We start from the raw sequence: 18781 nt of genomic DNA, 5'->3' as shown, positions 1-18781 counted from the left end.
TCTTAGTTTTGAAAACGAAAAGGTGTTTTTCCAAAGACAAAGTCCATCCATGTTCTTTAGTCCAAGCACTGACAGCAGCCGCCCAGAGAAAACTCTTTAAATCTGAATACTGAGAGTAAGGATTTTGTAACCCAGCCTCGTGGGAGATCCGGGGAACAGGAGAGGTTCTGAAAGGCCCCGAGAGCCATCGAGAGAGACTTGGATCTGGCTGAAAGACACAGTGGTCCTCCTTGTTTCCCAGGGTTGCAGGATTCAGTTAAAAGCCTGTCGTGTGACACAATGTGATCCTTACATGTGAACAAACGACAAGGCGAGCTTTGCTTTGCCTTCTAAGGGCTGCTTGTATGTGGATCAACTGTTAAATAAGGGTATGATCATTGTGGGCCACTGAGATGACTCAGTGAGTAAAGGAGCTTGCCACCGAGCCTTCCAGCTCAAGTTTGAGAGAATTGACCCCTGAAAGCTGTCTTTTGCACACTAGCCTGTGTGCTTACACACACACACACACACACACACACACACACACACACACACACACACATAGGGGAGGGGAGGAGAGAAAGCAAGACAGAGAATAAACAAAAGTCATAAAAGTCATAAAGCGCGCTAAGAATAGGACCTTTCTAGCAACTTTACGGCCAGCAGGAGACTTCACCAAGTCACACCTGCTACAGGTCACATTTGTAAAACAGCTGCTCTGTGGACAATGATGGCAAATGTGTCCCACTCTCTGTGTTAACATAAAGTCTTCGGGCAGATAAAATGAGACAGCTTTTAGTGAAGCACAGAACGGTTCACAGAGGAGCAGCCCCGAGAGCTGAAGACAGGCTGTGCCATGAGCTTCAGTGTGGCCGGAGCACCGTGGGCAGAGCTCTGGAATGAGGGACAAGCAGCTTGTCTGGCCATGTGCAGTTCTGCCTGGGCTTTACCTGAGCACGGTCTGGACGGTTGGCAGCCTGTGATCGGCTGAGGCGGTATCTTCCTACGTTAGGCCTCCAGTTAGTAGTTGGGTCGTAGTTTGTTGTTTAGTTACTCAGGGGACTTAATTTGGCCCTGATTCCTGTCATAAGTCAGGCTTTACGCTGCAGTAGGAAAAATTAGGGGTAGACAAGCCTAGATTTGAAATCTGCCTCTTAGTGGCTTCATTACCTTAACATTCCCTCATAGCCGTACATCTCGGATTCCTCATATTTTTACATTATTTTTATGTGTATGAGTGTTTTGCTTGCAAATACGTGTCTGTACTCCATGGGTGCAATGCCCACAGAGGCCAGAAGAGGACATTGCATCCCCCGGGATTGGGGTTACGGAGGGTTTGTGAGTCCTTGTATGGACGCTAGGGAACTGAGCCCGGGTCCTCTGAAAGAGCAGCCACTGTTCTAAACCACTGGGCCATCTCCCCATCTCCATTCCCAGCTTCTGTCTTTTGGGGAGACAGTAACCCCATGCGTAAGAACTAGACAGAACGGTCTCTGTAGAGCTCACACCACAGTCTGGCTGTGTGGGGCAAATTATGGGCCACATTGTTTGTCCTGGGTGGGGAACGAGAACAGTCTAGACTCTGGCCAGCCCCTTCCCGTTCTCTCCCGAAGAAGCCTCACACCTTGGAGGACCCCAGCAGGCTCGGACCCTTGTCTGCTACTTGGTCCATGAGGTGCTTTCCTCCGCAGGATCCGTGTGGGTTGCCACAAACTCATCAACCACCACATCTTCACCAACCTCATCCTGGTCTTCATCATGCTGAGCAGCGCTGCCCTGGCCGCAGAGGATCCCATCCGCAGCCACTCCTTCCGCAACACTGTAAGCCTCTGAGGAAGGGCTGGGGGTGGGACTACCCCGAGGGTCAGCCCCAGCTGTCTATGTCTACACAGCAGGCCCAGGCATGGAGACTGGGACTAGAGCTTCCTGTGTCCACAGTATGTGATGCCAGGGAGTGGTTTCCCTGGACCAAGCTAATGCAGATGCTTAATTAGAAGCCTGTGTAATAGCGCTCGTTTCTTCTGGGGCTTCTTTGCTCCTTTCTTCTTACTTTCCTTTCACTGTTAGATAGTTCATTAGCATCCTAAGGGGAGAAGATGAACTTGAGCCCCAGCATGCGTAGGTCCAGGAACCCTGACCTTGGGCTAGTGAGAGCTCCCTCTTATGTGTAACTCACATAAAGCCGCTCAGCTACTCCATTGATGAGAGACTCGGGTCAGGGAGAAGGCATGAGACCACCCAAGAGGGCTACAGGTAGTGGTTAAATTTTTGATTATTCACCCGGCCTCATAACTTAAGGGTAGCACCACTGATGTATCTGTGTTAGAAGACACTTGTTTCTAAATCAGTCCTTGCTTCCGGATCTCTTTCCTAGCAGTTCACCTAACTCAGCACTGAGGAAACTCCAAAGACATATTCAGACAGCCATGGGCCTGTTGGCCATCACACCTGACGCTTGAAACACAGTGGCTACCAAGGCACTGCCCAGACGTGGCTGCCTCTTATGCCAGCAAATCAGTGCCCTCTTTGCCTCGATAACCACACCCTCACATTATAGCTCCCCATGTCCAGTCCTGGCAGACCCATTGACGATGAAGGGATGCTCAAAGGAGACTGTGGCTCAGGGGGTGTCCCTGTAAAGAAGAAGGCAGAGGGCCTGCCTCATTCCATCTTCACAGACTCAGCTGTGATTAGAGATCCTCAAAGCCACCGTCATTTAGCATTTAAATGGAGTGGACACCCTTCTGTCCTCGAGTTCCTCGTGAAAATGAAGGACAGGGTAGGAGGGTGATTAGAGACAAGTCATGTTGTCACAGGTCAGGAGCTAGTCCAGGTTCAGTGTCCACGAGGAGCTAATTTACGTCTCTTCTTGTCATCGTCTCTTTCCCACGTATTCATTTCCTTGTTTTTCCTTGCCTTTCACATGCGTGCCACTGTTAGAACACTCCAGTGTTTCATTTTAGCAGTGACTGAGTTTCTAGTGAGAAGGGAAATAGAGAAAGTACTTAAGTCTAAGAACCTGGATTGACCCCTGGGTACCACATAAGTGTGGCTGTCAGGTACTTTCAGTGTGGGAGAGAGGATGAGGGAAAAGTGGGTACAGGGAGCTTATAGTTGACTAGGAAATACATAGTTATGCAAAGCTGCTCTAGCATTGTCTAGGAGCCCAGAAATAGGACGTTTGGGAAAGGGTTACCTCTGGGAAGAGCTCCCATACTTCCATGGAAGAGAGGCACAGCTCCCCCTTCTGTGGAGGAGAGGTAATGCATGCCCCGGTGGTGGTTCCTACCAAGGAGAGGACAAAGCCCTCAGAGTCTGGGCCACACCTACCAGCTTCTTTGCCTGTGACTGGCTTTCAGGCCTGAGCAGATGCCCCTGCCCTAGCATCCTACGCCAAATGGTCCCTGCAGTCCTTCCAACATCGATATCTTCAGTTCTTTCGAAACCAGAGAAGAGCTGGTAAGATAGATCAGCAGAGAAAGGCGCTTGTTGCCATGGCTGGCCACCTGGGGTCAGTCCCTGGGACTTGTATGGTAGAAGAAAAGAACTGAGAGCTAAAAGTTGTCCTCTGGCCTTTATACTTGTACTGTGGCATATGCATGTGTCATAGGCAATAGATAGATAGATAGATAGATAGATAGATAGATAGATAGATAGATAGATGGATAGATGGATAGATGGATGATGGATGGATGGATGGATGGATGGATGGATGGATGGATGGATGGATGGATGGATGCACTGAAGCCACACCATACCATATCCATGAGATCAGCACCCAGGATCGGCTTGTGTAATGGCAGTCTTAGCTGCTATCTTTCCAGTTGAGAGTCAGAGGGTCGTCAGCACACTACGAGTAACCTTGGTCAGATTTGCGGTTCCTGGCACACCTGCCCTGATTCTGAGTTCTTTGTGGCTCTGAAGGAAATCAGGAACCTTGCATCAGGAGCTCAGAAGACTTTATAGACAATAGGCGACATTTTCAGGAAGGCCGAGAGAGAGGCCTATGCTAAAAACTGGGATGCTATGTCAGTATGTTCTTTGCATGGACCCAGAAAGGCAGGGATCAACCCTGAGAGAGAGCAGAGTTAGGTAGAGTGCGGCAGGAGGAAGATACTAAGCACACAGACTGGGCATAGGTGGGCCGTCCCAGAGTATGTGGGTGGGTTAGGGAGATCACGTGATGATTGCATTGCCCACAGGAACATGGGAAACCTTCTGACTTCATTTGATGCCATTAGCATTTTTACTTATGTTTTAAGAATTAAAAATGGCAGCCCTTTGGTGCTGGGACTGGATCCCCGGGGCCTCGTGCTCAATTGGCACCCTCAGCCCCGTCACTAACATCGCTAACTGAATTTCTTCCCAATACCAGCACAGCTCATTTTATCCAAGTTCAAAGCTGCAGAATGTGTGTGAGTCTCATTTATCAGGGGCCACAACCCGCTGGTAGCCCACGCAGAGGGAAGGTTATTAACAGCCAGCAATAAGTCCCTTTGGGCCCTGATAGGAATCTGGGAAGCCGAAATTCCCAACATTCCTAGGTGGTCACCAAGATGAGCTTTGGGTGGGCGAAATGGGTCCTCTTGAGATCTCAACCTTCCCATGGGAGCAGCAGGGTTGTCCTGCCTGGGAGAAGGGCCTCTGGACACAAGTTGGGGGTTCTGCTCTTGGGCAAGGATCTGCCACAACTCATCTGTGTGTTGTTCTGACTGCCGCATGTTGTCCTTACAGATACTGGGCTACTTTGACTATGCTTTCACAGCCATCTTTACGGTTGAAATCCTGTTAAAGGTAACACACTCTCCTTGACCCTCTTCGATATTCGGCCACAGCAGTAATGGTTGTGCTCTGTGCTTTCCTTCCAGATACTAGGTTATGCGGACTACGTCTTCACGGGTACTTTTGCTTTTGAGATCATTTTAAAGGTAACAGGCCGGCCAGCCCTCTGACCGAGGCCCCTCCCGTGCTCGAAGCACAGGAGAGATGCGTGAAGTGCTTTGAGCTGTTTTTTTCCCCTTCTGTGACCAAGCTGACCTTTTTTGAACTGTAGGATTTTTTTTTTCCTCTGTGACCATTCCAACGTGTTTTCGAGGTTTTTCGTTAACTTTGAGTTGCATGTAGGAGCCACGTGGGTTTCACCTCCTGGTTGGAATTACACTTTGTTCTTTAAAAAAAAAAATCCTCTGAAATTGGTTCGCTAATAGTGGATATAGTCCCTTGTGTGAAGGTCCTTCTGCCCTTCCTGACATCAGAGCGAGATGAAGAGCACCTATGAGGTGACAGGAGCCACTGTCTCCTCGCTCCTGGGACTACACTGTGGTTTCTGTGTCCTTGAAGAATAACTTACTACTCTCTTGCAATGAGTCTTGCAAGAAACACTGGGTCTACTTGTGTGGGGATGTTATGTATCTCTTTCAATGGAATGGGCTTACATTGGCACAGACAAAGCTGTACCTGTATGTACTGCCCATGCATGGCCTACCTGTGTGTGCTATGTCCCAGTTGTGAGCACTCCATGGAGAAGTTCCTTCCTAGATGCTCAGAGGTCTGGAGACATGGCAGAGGTCTAGGAGCCTCCAGTAGTTGGGCCTTCTGATAGGATTCTTACAGCCAACTCCTCGTGGGAAGAAGTGGGAAGCGAAGGGGTTTTGCTACAGTTGACTTTAAAGTATTTTGAGGTTTATATGTGTGCATCTAAAAAAAAAAAAAACAACACTTTACGCTGGGCAGCTAGGGACTTGGGCTCCTCACAAAAGCTTCCACCGACAAAACCTCGATTAAGGAGGAGAGGGAGTGGCCCCTCTGTGTCACTGATGTTGATAATGAGTTCAAAACCACCCTCCCCAAATATGTCCAACTCTGTTTCAAATCTTATAAAAGTTTGGGTTTTCTTGCCTAAACGTAGGCCAGTGGGTTTGATTTTATTTCCCTCTACAACCAGGCATAACAGAACAGTGGCCAAGGCTCATGGCCCTGTGGTAAAAACTGGCACAAAATGGACAGAGTCCCTGCTCCAGGTTCACTTGCTGCCCCTCCCTCAAGCTCAATTAAGGAACATGTTCCAGAGAGCCATTAGTCCAGTTAGCTTTAATGTCTGCCTTTTCAAACTGTTACTCACTGATGGGCCTTGGGGCAAATACAATCCCGGGTTATTTAATACTATTTTCCCCTCAGAGAACTTCCTTATTGAAGTCTTCCCGTCATCAGCAGAAACCTCACTAGAGCACCCACTCTGTGTGCTCCTGCCAAACAAGGTGTTTAGTGAGAACAAGGCTAGCTTGGTTGTAACATCGCCCTACAGCCTCCTTGCTGTACTTAATGCTTGTAGAGTAGCCAGGCTCGGGAGAGATGGGAATGGAGAAATATGAACACTGGAGCAGCCAAGTTAAGGAAGAAAGTGGACCAGGAGTGCTGGAGCCAGGTGGCACCTCGAGCCCGCACTGAGAAGGTATAATGAAAACACTGCGTGCTCTGTGGCCTTAAGATGGCCAGGCCAGCACCGTATAGGTAAGCTCAGGTGTGAGGCAGCGAAGGCGCTCAAAAGCATAGTCATGAGCCCTACCCAGGCTGTTTGGACGTACCAGAGTCCTGTCCTTGTTTGAATAAACTCTGAACTGGTCTCTTTACAAATGTGCCTGCGATTGGCTGCATCTTTCCACCTTTGCTGAAGAAAGTGACATAGTCACCCAGCCTGCTGGTGTGCATTTGCCCTCCTTCTGTGCAGCCATTAATGGAGTCACGCTTCTGTCAGGAGTTTGGGACGAGCCCAGGTTTTGGCTCGGTTGGTTTTAAACCCTGGAGGGGAGGAGAGAAAGTAAACGCCATGTGATTCTGTTTACAGATGACAACTTTTGGAGCGTTCTTGCACAAAGGGGCTTTCTGTAGGAACTACTTCAATTTGCTGGACATGCTGGTCGTTGGGGTGTCTCTGGTGTCATTTGGGATTCAGTAAGTATCTCTGTGTCAGTAGAATGGGTTTACGTAGGGAACTTAGGCCGAATTCACTGAGGTTGGGCACTGTCTGCTGATTACAGCCGGAATGGCTTACCCTTCCCTGTGCCAGAAAGCAAGGGGACATTTGTGCTCTCCCATTTCTATCTTTTGGGTTTTTGTTTTTTGTTGTTTTTTTTTTCCTTGCACCTACTGCCAGGTTGAGGTTGAGTTTATTATTCTCTGTTGTTGTAAAGTTATAAAATATAAAAGGCTGTCTTTTGCCTCCTGCCAGAAATATACATCCCAATTCCGTGGTGGCTTAGTGTCCCAGCCGCCATACATTCTCTTAAACTTAATTCGCCACAAGGAAGAACACACAGCACAATAACCTCTGACCCAATTGATAAGATATGATTGCCCACTTAAACGTACAAAACCCTTGAGAATATTCATAACAACCTGTCAATACAGAGTGGAATCAGCCTCCATGCCCTCTCCACTGCTTCCTCTTTCTGTCTCCTTCTGTTCCAGTCTCCTCCTCAGATTTTTCTCCTTCCTTCTCATCCAATGATAGGCTTTGTTCTATCTTGTACCTGTCTTCACCTGTATGACATCTTACAATTCTCTGCAGGACTAGCTTTCTATAGCAGATGAAAGGCAACCTGAGCGGGAGGGAGGGAGGGAGGGAGGGAGGGACGAATAGGGTTCTTCTCAGGCCTGGTCCAAGACTTTGAGTATCCTCTTGGGGTGGCAGTTTTCTTTCACTGCAGGAAAAGCTTGACTTTGTCGGTCTATTGGGATCCCTTCCTTTCCCTGTGCCTGCAGGATAGACAGCTGCAATGATCTTTCGGGGCACTTAAGGGTTTCTGGGGAAGCCAAACACTCCCTTTTCACCCTGGGCAGGACCCTGGGCAGTCACCTGTGTTTGCATCTTCTGTGTCCCCACTTCACTTTCTGCTGGCCCGTGAGCTTCAGTGCTCTAGAGCTGTCCCATGTGTGCACACATGCACACACGTCCCTTAGCAATAGGAACCTGGAGAGAACTGTAAGCCAGGCACTGTGAAGCCACTGGACTCTGGACCACTCTGTGGGAAGAAAGACAGTTTATTTGAGAATCAAGCTTCTAGACTGTCTCTGAAGTCAGGGGTCAGGGCGGGGTGGGGCAGACAGCAGTGGCTGCAGGAAAAGGCATTGTTGGTTTTATGGGCACAAGTAGTGACAGGAGGGGGTGCAAGCCAGGACAGCCTGAGAGTTAGCACTGGGGCTTGGATCTGTGGCAGGCTGTTTGGGTGAGCAAGGAACTAGATGCCCATTGTCGTTGACCATGGGGGGGTGGGGCAGATAAAGGAAGATAAAGCTTTTCCTGACTAACTAAAACCCGCTCCTGAGGAGTGCCAAGTTTAGGTTTTTGTTTACTTGCCGCCAATCCGTCCGTGTACCCAGTCAGAGTTCAACCTGCTGTTTAGGGTGTCATCGCTCTGTCTGCTCCTGGGAGTGGAAGCTCTGAGCTTATTTCCCTGTAGAACGTCCACACTAGTCTCTCCACGGCTCTCTGAGCTGGCCACACTCTTTCTGACTTCTCTTCTTTGCACACTCCCCCCACCCCCGCCCCTCCCCCACCCCAGGCCTGTGCTCCAGCCACACCCAGGCATCTGGGATGCTGAGGCTCAGCGACCTTCATTTGCACTGCTGCTGCAGCCCAAGCTCCTCCCCGCTCTGTCAGCTAACTCTTTGCTCCTTTGGAACCTACTTGGTGCCAGCTGCCCCTGAGGTCACACCACACCTTCTCCACCTTGGAGGAGCATACTGCATTTCCCCACCCCCTAGGTGTGCGCGCTCATATCTCCTACCAGATTTAACTCCTGGGAAGCCAGAAAAACCCTGGTACCAAAGCTCCAGGTCCCCAGACTTAAACACTGAAATCTAAATGTCAGAAACCTAGTGTTTACATTAACATAACCAAGTTTGAAAATTGTGCCATGGTGGCAACTGTGTGCCTGAGGTAGGGGGCTCTGTCAGGTCCCTCAGGAGGCAGGAGGCCTGCTTAATGGCATTAAAGAGCAGAGAGACTCCACATGGCTGTGAGGCGTCTAAGAAATGCAGTAACTGATGTCAGGGCTCCTATCCAGCCATAGCACTCACCGCTTGCTTTCTCACTCTGTCCCTCCTCAGATCCAGTGCCATCTCGGTTGTGAAGATTCTGAGGGTCTTAAGGGTCTTGAGGCCTCTCAGAGCAATCAACAGAGCAAAAGGACTTAAGGTATGGACCCTCTCTGTTCAGTGGGGCTGGCTTGGGTTGGAGATGGCTGTAGTTACTAACTGTTCTCGTCTGGAGGTGAGGTGAGGGCTGGTGGGTTTCGGAGTGGGGGGAAAAAGATTTAAAAAGCTGCATCTGCCAAGTACTGTCATTCAAAAGATGAAAGACAGCTCAGCAGGTAAGAACATTTGCACAAGCGTTAGGACCAGAGTCAAATCCCAGACCCTGTGTAAAAAGCCAGGCGTGTTCTCACACACCGGAAACCCCAGCACTGTGTGTGGGGTGACTGAGACAGGAAGGAGCTTCCTGGTGGCTGCCCTTGCTCTGAGTTTAGGGAGACCCCATCTTAAGAGTATAAAGTCAAGGGTGACAGCAGGACACGCAATGGCCTCTCCTGCTCTCCTCAAAGAACGGTCATGCACGTGGGAGCACGTGCCCACATAACGTATGGCTACACATACACACACTGCAGAGATTGCTTTTGTGTCTTTGTTAATTGGAGATATTAGTTACTATAATTACAGTATTTGGTAGTTCTTTCTCAATAGCCTTTTGTGTTTAAGTCGTAAATGCTCCCGTGTGGATTATACACCAGGCTAGAGGGTTTACACTGCTGCAAAGTCTTTCTGGGATTGGGATCCTACGAGCCTATGTGTAGGAGGTGTTTCCTTCAATTAGACCGACTTCTTTGGAGAAAGCCCAAGAGAGGTGTTTTGGGGCCAGTAGAACAGCTCAGTGGGGTCAAGGTGCTTGCTGCTAAGCCTGATAATCCGAGTCCAATATCTGGGACCAGTGTGCAAGAGAGGACCGTCTCCTGTGTGTTGTCCTCTGGCCACCACATTCACGTGTGCACATGTACACACATACACTGAGTACCTGTAATACAAAATTAATAAAGATAAAAGTGCACATCAAATTGGCCACAATTGCTCGGTGGATAACTAGGAAAACAGAGCATGAGGTTAGAATGGTTAGAAATTCAGCTCAAAATGCACCTGAACACAGAAGCCCTGGCCTAGGGTTAACTCGCCCTCTCTCTGGTCCTGCCCCAGCACGTGGTCCAGTGTGTCTTTGTGGCCATCCGAACCATCGGCAACATCATGATCGTCACGACCCTGCTCCAGTTCATGTTTGCTTGCATTGGGGTCCAGCTGTTCAAGGTAGGCGCGCGTCTCAGCCAGGGCTAGAGTTGGGTTCCATTGGAAGAGCCCATATTGACTCTCCGTCTGCTTTGCGTCTAGGGGAAGTTCTACCGTTGCACAGATGAGGCCAAAAGTAACCCCGAGGAGTGCAGGTGGGTATCCCAAGAGCAGCCTAGCGGCTTGGACTCAGTCAGTTTAGCATTTCAGAGGTTTCCGTCGAGGACTGTCCACTCAGCTCATGCCTGGCAGGATGGCGCTTGGTCTTTGGTTGTTCGTTTATATCTTCAAGTCCAGGCAAAAACTCAAGGAACATGAAATCACTTGCATTCGGGACACAGTTCAGCGTGGTCACGTTGTCCTCTAGTCAGGGCCTCTCTCGAGGTTTGAAACATTTTTATCATCCCAAAAGAATGTAGACGGAGTAAGGAGCCTATAGACTGGGGTAAGGAGCCATGAAATGGCAGTGAGCGAGCGCCACCAATATCTGAGGAATGTGAATGGTACTCTCCCAAGCCAGACTTGCAGCTCACTTCCCAGGGCTCAGGATTGGGTTTCCTTCTTCTAGAAGACTTGGCACTCTGCTCCTTGGTCCTGTTTTGATCCTTGCCCACATTTTGGCATGTTTCTGTTCTTAACAGCCAACGGTAGAAACAGCAAGAAGTGTTCACATCTCATAACTTAAGATGGGATTTTCACAGCCAGTGCATACATTGCCCAGAGCTTAAGTCTACACAAAATCTATGTCCTTGACCTTTAGAGTGTTTACAACTGGCTGGGGTCTAGCTGCCTGCCCCATATGTATCAGTTTGGGTTATATGATATGGCCATGGGTTATGTGTGACGCCAAGACGATTGTCTAACGCCTTTCCTCTACAGGGGGCTTTTCATCCTTTATAAGGACGGCGATGTCGACAGTCCCGTGGTCCGTGAGAGGATCTGGCAAAACAGTGATTTCAATTTCGACAATGTCCTTTCGGCTATGATGGCGCTCTTCACGGTCTCGACTTTTGAGGGCTGGCCCGCGTGAGTATAAGGAATATCCAGTCTCCCATAAGGTCTCCGTTCGCTCCTTGGGGACTCCATGCTGTCTTCCTTCCTGGAGCAGGTTCTACTTTTGTTCTTTACAGCTAGCACGTTTGCCTGTGACTAACGCTGGGTAACTTGTCATCATTTCTTACCCATCATGGCTCCTCCATCTGAACAGGCAGGTGTTAAACATCGGCGCCTTACTTGTGGCTCCCGGATGTAAATGCCTGGACAGCATCTCTGGGTGTGGTTACGGGGTCCCTAAGAGGCATTTGCTGTATAAACTTCTGTTGGTTCTTAAAGAGGATTTGACAGCATCCAAACGGTCATGCACTCACTCACTCCTTATGACACAGAATGAGCACTAGTGTGTGACAGCCACCGGCAGTTGCAAGGATCCCAGAACATAAAGAAGGAAGCAGACAAAGGGCAAGGGGGAACCCCTGGCATTCTGCTGCCTTTCTTCACATGTCCCTTGCCCAGAGGAGCTTCAGGAGGTGAGTGCCCAGGCTGGTTCTTGCTGGCTGCCTGGGCTCTTGCAGTGGCCATGACAGATGTTCCTAGATGTTCAACTCTGTGGAGAGTTGAATAGCACTTGCTCACTCTGACAAGACACTGTGGTAACATCAGGTTTGGGACGCTGTGCTTCAGTTAACCACTGGGGTGGCCGACAGGATGTGAACCAGCCCAGGGCTTGGAGCTTCAGGACCTGAGCCCAGCTCTAGACTCTGCTGCTGAGGATTGTGACCTCGTGGCCTTGGCACTCGGATGCCTCTCTGACTATCGATGAAAGGGGGATGGTGGTGATATCTGCCCCACTAGAGAGAGATAAAGATACAAAGAGAAGGTGTGAGTGCTTTTGCACCGTGAGGTAGGGTCCTGAAGGACTGACTACACTAGAGTGGGTTAGTCTAACTTGGGGTGTTCTATGGTGATGCCCTTCTCCTGAGTTCTGTCATATGCTGGAACTTTCCATTTGGGTGCCGGGCATCTGTCAGTGCATATACAATTTTCAGTTCCTTCAATAGGTCAATTCGATGTAGTTTATCTCTTATCTGTTTGTGGAAGGTTGCTGACTCTTTGTGAAATCCTTTCGATTTTTCAATTCTCTAGATATTCTTTGAATGATTCTGAGTAACCCAACATCTACATCCCAGCTGTCTGGGCCTGAGACCTGAGGCCTAAGGCCTCGGTGAGACCAGGCTGTGTTCAAAGGCCTTCATGTCTCTCCCCAACACACACTTACTGTGCCTGCAGAGGAATTGTGGGAGCATCCGGCAGCGCAGTGGGCTGGGCTACTTGGACTGTGGAGTTGTTGGGCTCTTACCCAGTTTTCTCGTCCTCCAGGTTGCTGTACAAAGCTATCGACTCAAACGGAGAGAACGTTGGTCCTGTCTACAACTACCGTGTGGAGATCTCCATCTTCTTCATTATCTACATCATCATCGTGGCCTTCTTCATGATGAATATCTTCGTGGGCTTCGTCATCGTCACCTTCCAGGAGCAGGGAGAAAAGGAGTATAAGAACTGTGAGCTGGACAAAAATCAGGTTAAAGTCATACGCTGTTTGTGCTTCTGTCCCTCGGTGGCTTTCCCTACACAGAGGAGAGGGCCCAGGCCCTGTTCAGACCACACTGTCTGTCATGTTGGGTCTTTGTTGAGTCACAGAATAGACTATGACTGGGGAAACCAAGCCCCAAGCTTGTGATGAGGAATCAGAGGACACCGAGGACATGACCCATAGTCATGGCTGACCAGTGATGGTTTAGACTCTTGTGCGATAGGTACTGTGACCCAGAGCCGGAGATCACTCGCTTAAGCTTTCAGAGTCCCCTGTGGAAAGGCTCTTCGGCATCTGCTTGCTGCCAACTTTCTTCAGCTTTGTGTTCTTCCTGTTGCGAGCTGATCATTCGCATCTGCGCTTCCAAGGCACAACTGTAGGGCAAGGAGCAGAATCCCTGGCCCCTACCCACTCAACACACCGGCATCCGTTTCCTTCAGTGGGAGGAGAAAATATTCCCAGAGATTGCCAGATGTCTTTTAGAGACCACAGTTACCTTCCACTGAAATATGCTTCAACTGAAATATGAAGACACGGAAATTTTGAATATGGCACTAAAGTTCTTAGCTTCATTTATCCTTCTTGTTTTAGCTGGTCTGGTAGGAGTAGGAGCCTTGGCTCTGACTATATGGTAAAGCCAGGAACCTGGGAGCCTTTACTCTGGCCCTGGCCTGCCTGTACCTGCTCTGTGATATTAGGTGCATCTCTGCTCCTGGGGTCTTGGTCCCTTAGCTCATTTAGGAATAATGTATGCAGGAGGTCCCCCTTAGACGTTCTTTTGAGCCTTCAGCATATGAGATTGGAAGTCTCTTCTGAGAGGTTTCCCCCTGTCTTCTGTAAGGGGCATCTCTACTTTTATGGTAACTAGATGGTCAAGGATGATCTGGCAGTCAGGCTTCCTGCAGTGGTGGCCCTGGCATTATGAGGTATCCCTGCCCAAGTAGCAACCGAGACCACTCTGAAAATGTGAGGATATGTGTGTTGACATGGTTTGTGGAAGAACTTTTCCTATGTCCAGGTGTCCTTGTAGACCCTACCAGTGATAATCTGAGGGAAATCTGGCTTATCTCTTTGCCTACCCAAGGAGGGCAGGTGAGGGTACAGCCAGGTGAACTATGCAGGGCTGGTGTTAGGTGTCTTTGAGAACCCAAAGCGCAAATAGCCGTGAATCTAGTGTCCCTAGAGTCAGAGTGACACTGAGAACTTGTCTGAAAGCCTGCTGTGTCTAGAGCACAGGCATGGGGGAGCTGGGCAGGGATAAGCCTTGAGATCAATTGGAGGCTCCCTCTGGGCTAGCCTCAAATAGGAAGCAGTCTCTGTCCCTGAGTGGGTAGAAGGGCAGTAGTCTGTTTAGAGCCAACCTTAGTTCAGCCTAACCTTCATTACTACCCATTCTGTGGAGATGCTTAAGTGAGCACGATGAGCTCCCGTCCCCATAAGACCAGACAGGAATCTTCTGTGCTGCACTATCCAGATCCAACCTCAGGAACTAAACTCAGAGTCTATGGCTCCTGATGCCTACTCTGAGGTGGCTTCCTCTCTGTGGAGGACCTGGTATCACCACCTACTGACAGGGAGGAAAGGTCCTAACAAAGGACCTTGGTTCAAGTCCCCCACACCCACCCCTGCCCAGGAGATAGTGCAGAATCTCAGCAAAATTTGCATGCTTGTGTCTACAGGTCCCAGCCAGTACAATGGCTGCTCCAGCTACCTCTGAAGTCACCATGAGTCAAATGCTAGATCCTACCAGAGACCCCAATGGGCTTTTTCACTGCCATTCGTGGTCCCTTCCTGGAAGGCCAGAGTGAACTCTTCTAGGAAGGTGACCACTCAGAACCCCTCTGACTGCCCTTTTCTACCTCTGCAGCGTCAGTGTGTGGAATATGCCTTGAAGGCCCGCCCCTTAAGGAGATACATCCCCAAAAACCCATACCAGTACAAGTTCTGGTACGTGGTGAACTCCTCGCCTTTCGAATATATGATGTTTGTCCTCATCATGCTCAACACGCTCTGCCTGGCCATGCAGGTAAAAATGGAGACCGTTGTGGGGGCCATGTCTAGGTGGGCCACATGTCCCTCTATCCCAGATCCCGATGGCAGCATGCCCCACCTCCCAAGAGAAGGGACTTTCTGATAAGCCTAAACTAGTGTGGTCAGAGTTCTGTTGTCATGGCAGACACATAAGGTCGTATTTCTGTTTGGATCTGCCTGGGCAGAAGGCCATGGGTATCTCTCCCATGGAGCCTATGTGTGTTCAGTATGGAGCATGGGACCCAAGAGCAGCTGAGTACCGAAGTCCTGATGCCACACAGACCTCCATCTTCACCAGCTAGTGGCCTTGAGGACCTTACCCCAGGCCACACTTTCTTTATGGTAATATGGGAAATCTGCCACACCTACCTCAGAGCAAAGGATTCTGCTCAAGTCTTTGAGTCTGACACTTTAAAATTATTTTTAGGTATTTTTATTTAATTTTATGTGTACAAGTGTTTGCTTCTATGTGTGTATGTGCACCATGTGTGAGCCCGTTGCCCACAGACGTCAGGAGAGAGCTTTGAGTCTTCCGGAACTGGAGTTATGGGTAATTGTGAGCCATCATGTGGGTGCCAGGAACTGAACTCAGGTCCTCCATAAGAACAAGGACTCCTATCCTTTGAGCTGTCTCTCTAGCCCTAAAGCCTGACACTTTGGTCTGCACCTGCCACAGTGACACTAAATGTTGAAAAGGAAAACTGAAATTATATTCTTGTCTTCAGGGGCTCCTTGTATGGTAGAACAAGGTTTTCTAGTTTTTGAAATGTTGACCTGAATTACAGTAACTTCTTGCTGATCCCGACCAATGTCGGATTGCAGAGTGGTATTGTAGATGAACCTTTAAAAAGTTATCGTCTGATAGATAGGATGCTAGGTCAGGAAGCCAGGACCAAGGTTCAATCAGGTTCTGCCCAGGCTTGAAGAATTTCAGTAAATCAGACCCTCGGTTTCTGTAGAAGCCAGGCCTACAGCCGAGCAACATTTTCAGACACCGTTTTAAACTTAAGAATGGAAAGGTCTGTATGCCAATCTACAGGAAAGTGTAAAGCCCGGGCAATACCCCCTTTAACAAGACATAAACCTAAGTAGTGTAAGATTTATCACTAATCGGATTCCACCTTTATCCATAGACATTTAGTGTATCTGCAGTGTGTTAGTCAAGGACCCAAACGTCAGTCCCAACAGAGAAAGGGTGGCCTCCCCTTATCCTGAACTGGAGGAATGGCCATTATCTCCTCCATCATCCGACTGTCCTCATTGTGTCATGACCCACCACGCCCCCACCTCCTCCCCATGTTTACCGGAAGTTCACGTATAGCCTTTGCAGTGTCCTGGCTTTAAATGTTGGGAGAAGATGCTATACTGGAGTGTCGGCAGTGACCCCAGGGTGCAGATGTCAGGGGATCTCCCATTGCACAGATGTGAGATTGTGAGGTTTTGACATCAGTACCCCTGCCTTCATCCACAGCACTATGAGCAATCCAAGATGTTCAATGACGCCATGGACATTCTGAACATGGTCTTCACGGGGGTCTTCACCGTTGAGATGGTTTTGAAAGTCATCGCATTTAAGCCCAAGGTAAGTTGCCAGATCTGCTTTACAAAGACTGCTACTGAATCACCCCAGAGAAGGGCCTGCTTCCTCCTAGCCTCGTGCTAGGGAATCATGCTAAACTGCTCTGCTAGCTAAGTAGGTTACCACCTGAGAACGTCAAGATCTGATTAGAACATCTGTATACATGTGGGAAAATAAATGTGTAAAACCAAAACCCTATGAAAACAGTTCTGAGAAAAAGAGACGAGAATTAGGAATTTGTAGGCTGATGATCACTGTAAAACCTGGTTTTCTGTGTCTAGAGCAGTATGTCATGCTGTCTCGGGAAAGTGTCGCTCATTATCTGAGCACAGGGGGGGTGCCTGATAATCATCAGAAAAAAATTGACCCTGATTTCACTCTGAGATCTCTAGCAGGAAGACGGCTTCTATCTGTCGCTGTCTGTAGAACAGCACCTCTCACTCATCCACCATTTTTTACTTGTTAGATTTAGCAAAGGTTTCCCTTGTTTGTAAGAAAGTGAGGCATGATCTCTGCTACACTGTGCTGAAGGAGTGATCGCATTGCGTCTTCTTTGGGAGGGAGTCAGTCCTGTCCCACAAAGCCCGAAGGCTGTGGTGTTACAAGCCACATGGCCTGGCATCTAAGAACACGATTATGAGACATCTGAATAAGATCCTGCTAGCTTAAGTGAGTTACTTCACTGCCCTGCACCTTAGTTTCCTCCTCTGTTCTGTGAGGGCGTCCACGGTCCAGGTGTAGGGAGTGAGGCTTCATTACACGCAGTGTGGAAAGGGCGCCTGCCGTGTAGCGCTGTACTGGAGACCGCTGCTGCCACAGTCACACCGTCCTCATCTTCATGCAGTGCTGCTCCTCATCTAAAGCTGTGGACTGAGGAGCCAAGCCGAGTTGACTTCTGGGTTCTCCTTCCTAGCATAGACTCTCAGAAGAGAGAATGACGGAGCCTGGCCCTAGATGTTTCCACTCTGTAAGGAGGCAGCCAACAAATATAGCTTCAAAAATGGCGGCTTCATGTGTGCTGCAGTTATAAAGAATTTGAACTCCGGCATGTTCCTTTCTTTCATTTGAAGTAATTCTTAGGCAATCTTATAATCGGATCTTTGTGGACCAAAAGAAAGGACATTTTGTAAGTGATTAATTGTGCTGATTCCAGTGGGTCAAATTTGGCACCTTATGCATGACTAGATGTTACATACTGTGACTTGTCCATACATCAACATTCCCTCCTTTTCCAAATCCATCAGAACCTCCTCGAGACTTGGGTTTACTTCTCTTTCTCCTACACTTCTTTGGACAATATTTGTCTGAACTGATGGAAGTGGTTGCAGAGCGAGAATGTGGAAGGTTCTTGAGAAATGTGCGTGAGACATTCCCACGAAACATTTCCCATCAACCCTGTGCCCCCGTAATTAAGCTCTGCAGGTTTCTAGAGCTTGTCCAGGCTGAGGAGAACATATACACCACACAGATTGCCATCATGTAAGAGCGTGTGTTTATTTGTGTGCATATATGTGTGTGTGAATATATGAGAGCGTGCATGTGTGCACAAAGCCTTTAAGACCAGTGTATCAACAATGGCTTGTAGCACACTGCTCGGCCCAGTGAGTTTCTAAGCCTCGGAGGAGCGCTCAGGGTCATGTAAGCGGATGAGTAATACTGTTATACCACAGAAACTAATATGCAGCCCGTACTAATAGACCAGCAAGTACTGATTTCTGCCAGCAGGTGTACCACTTTGTAGTTTTGCTTAGCGAGATATTTTCATGGCCTCATATGACCTTAGATAATAATCCGAAGAACCTTTAAAATGACAGCAGAACCCTCGCTCTTGACGAGCGGCATTTCTGTGGTGGCTTAAATTGCTTTGTGCCTGACAATGAGGAGTCACCAAGACAACACTCTCCCGGAAGTCCCCTAGCTTTAATACACTCTTCTCACCAGTTCTCACCAGCCAAGCCCAGCGAGGTGGTCTCACAAAACAGCGGGTAAGGGTTCCTTCTGCCCTAGTTGGTCAGGTCTACAGGCCACCTCCCTACACTTACACAGTCCAGGGCTAAGTGCCAGCCACGTCCAGGCTAAGTTTTCCCACTTCAGTTGACCCAGCTAAGAAAATTGCTCACAGTTGCCGAGCAACAGGACAGCCCAATCCAGAGAATTTCTCCCTGAGATCCTCTTCACCAGTGAGTCTGGGTTATGTCTGATTGATAATTAAAACTAACTAGTGATCTGCAGACTGAGTTCCAGGACAGCCAGAACTACACAGCGAAATC

At 48.9% G+C, this 18781-nt stretch overlaps 1 protein-coding gene and 1 long non-coding RNA gene across 19 annotated transcripts in view; one reads left to right on the top strand and one right to left on the bottom strand.

Annotated features, from left to right (window-relative positions):
• Nucleotides 1-18781, top strand: part of Cacna1d (calcium voltage-gated channel subunit alpha1 D) — a 294624-nt gene that overhangs the window by 227850 nt on the left and 47993 nt on the right. For all 15 annotated transcript variants that reach the window (XR_015639378.1, XR_015639379.1, XR_015639377.1 and 12 more), the window contains 10 exon segments: nucleotides 1671-1800; nucleotides 4714-4773; nucleotides 6824-6930; nucleotides 9088-9175; nucleotides 10225-10332; nucleotides 10414-10466; nucleotides 11191-11337; nucleotides 12688-12889; nucleotides 14769-14927; nucleotides 16404-16514. Coding sequence is in view for 12 of the 15 variants with exons in the window: in XM_087588017.1 (XP_087444143.1) it covers nucleotides 1671-1800; nucleotides 4714-4773; nucleotides 6824-6930; nucleotides 9088-9175; nucleotides 10225-10332; nucleotides 10414-10466; nucleotides 11191-11337; nucleotides 12688-12889; nucleotides 14769-14927; nucleotides 16404-16514 (1165 nt within the window). In the remaining 3 variants the exon portion in view is untranslated.
• On the bottom strand, nucleotides 2763-13763 carry LOC108348454 (uncharacterized). 4 transcript variants are annotated; one of them, XR_015640168.1, is made up of 10 exons: nucleotides 12668-13763; nucleotides 10168-12158; nucleotides 9058-10048; nucleotides 8336-8432; nucleotides 7835-8000; nucleotides 7375-7734; nucleotides 6564-6777; nucleotides 5465-5676; nucleotides 3310-3435; nucleotides 2763-2956 (listed from the first exon to the last, which is right to left on the bottom strand). It is a non-coding gene; the product is annotated as an uncharacterized LOC108348454 (long non-coding RNA). The 4 variants fall into 4 exon arrangements; XR_015640169.1 differs by lacking the exons at nucleotides 8336-8432; nucleotides 12668-13763 and having other exon boundaries at nucleotides 10168-11026; XR_015640171.1 differs by lacking the exons at nucleotides 8336-8432; nucleotides 9058-10048; nucleotides 12668-13763 and having other exon boundaries at nucleotides 10168-10246.

The sequence above is a fragment of the Rattus norvegicus genome, chromosome 16 (assembly GCF_021556685.1).
Source record: "Rattus norvegicus strain SHRSP/BbbUtx chromosome 16, alternate assembly SHRSP_T2T, whole genome shotgun sequence".
Lineage (NCBI taxonomy): Eukaryota > Metazoa > Chordata > Mammalia > Rodentia > Muridae > Rattus > Rattus norvegicus.
Note: the sequence above shows the minus strand (reverse complement) of the source record. Positions and strands in the feature narration are given on the sequence as shown.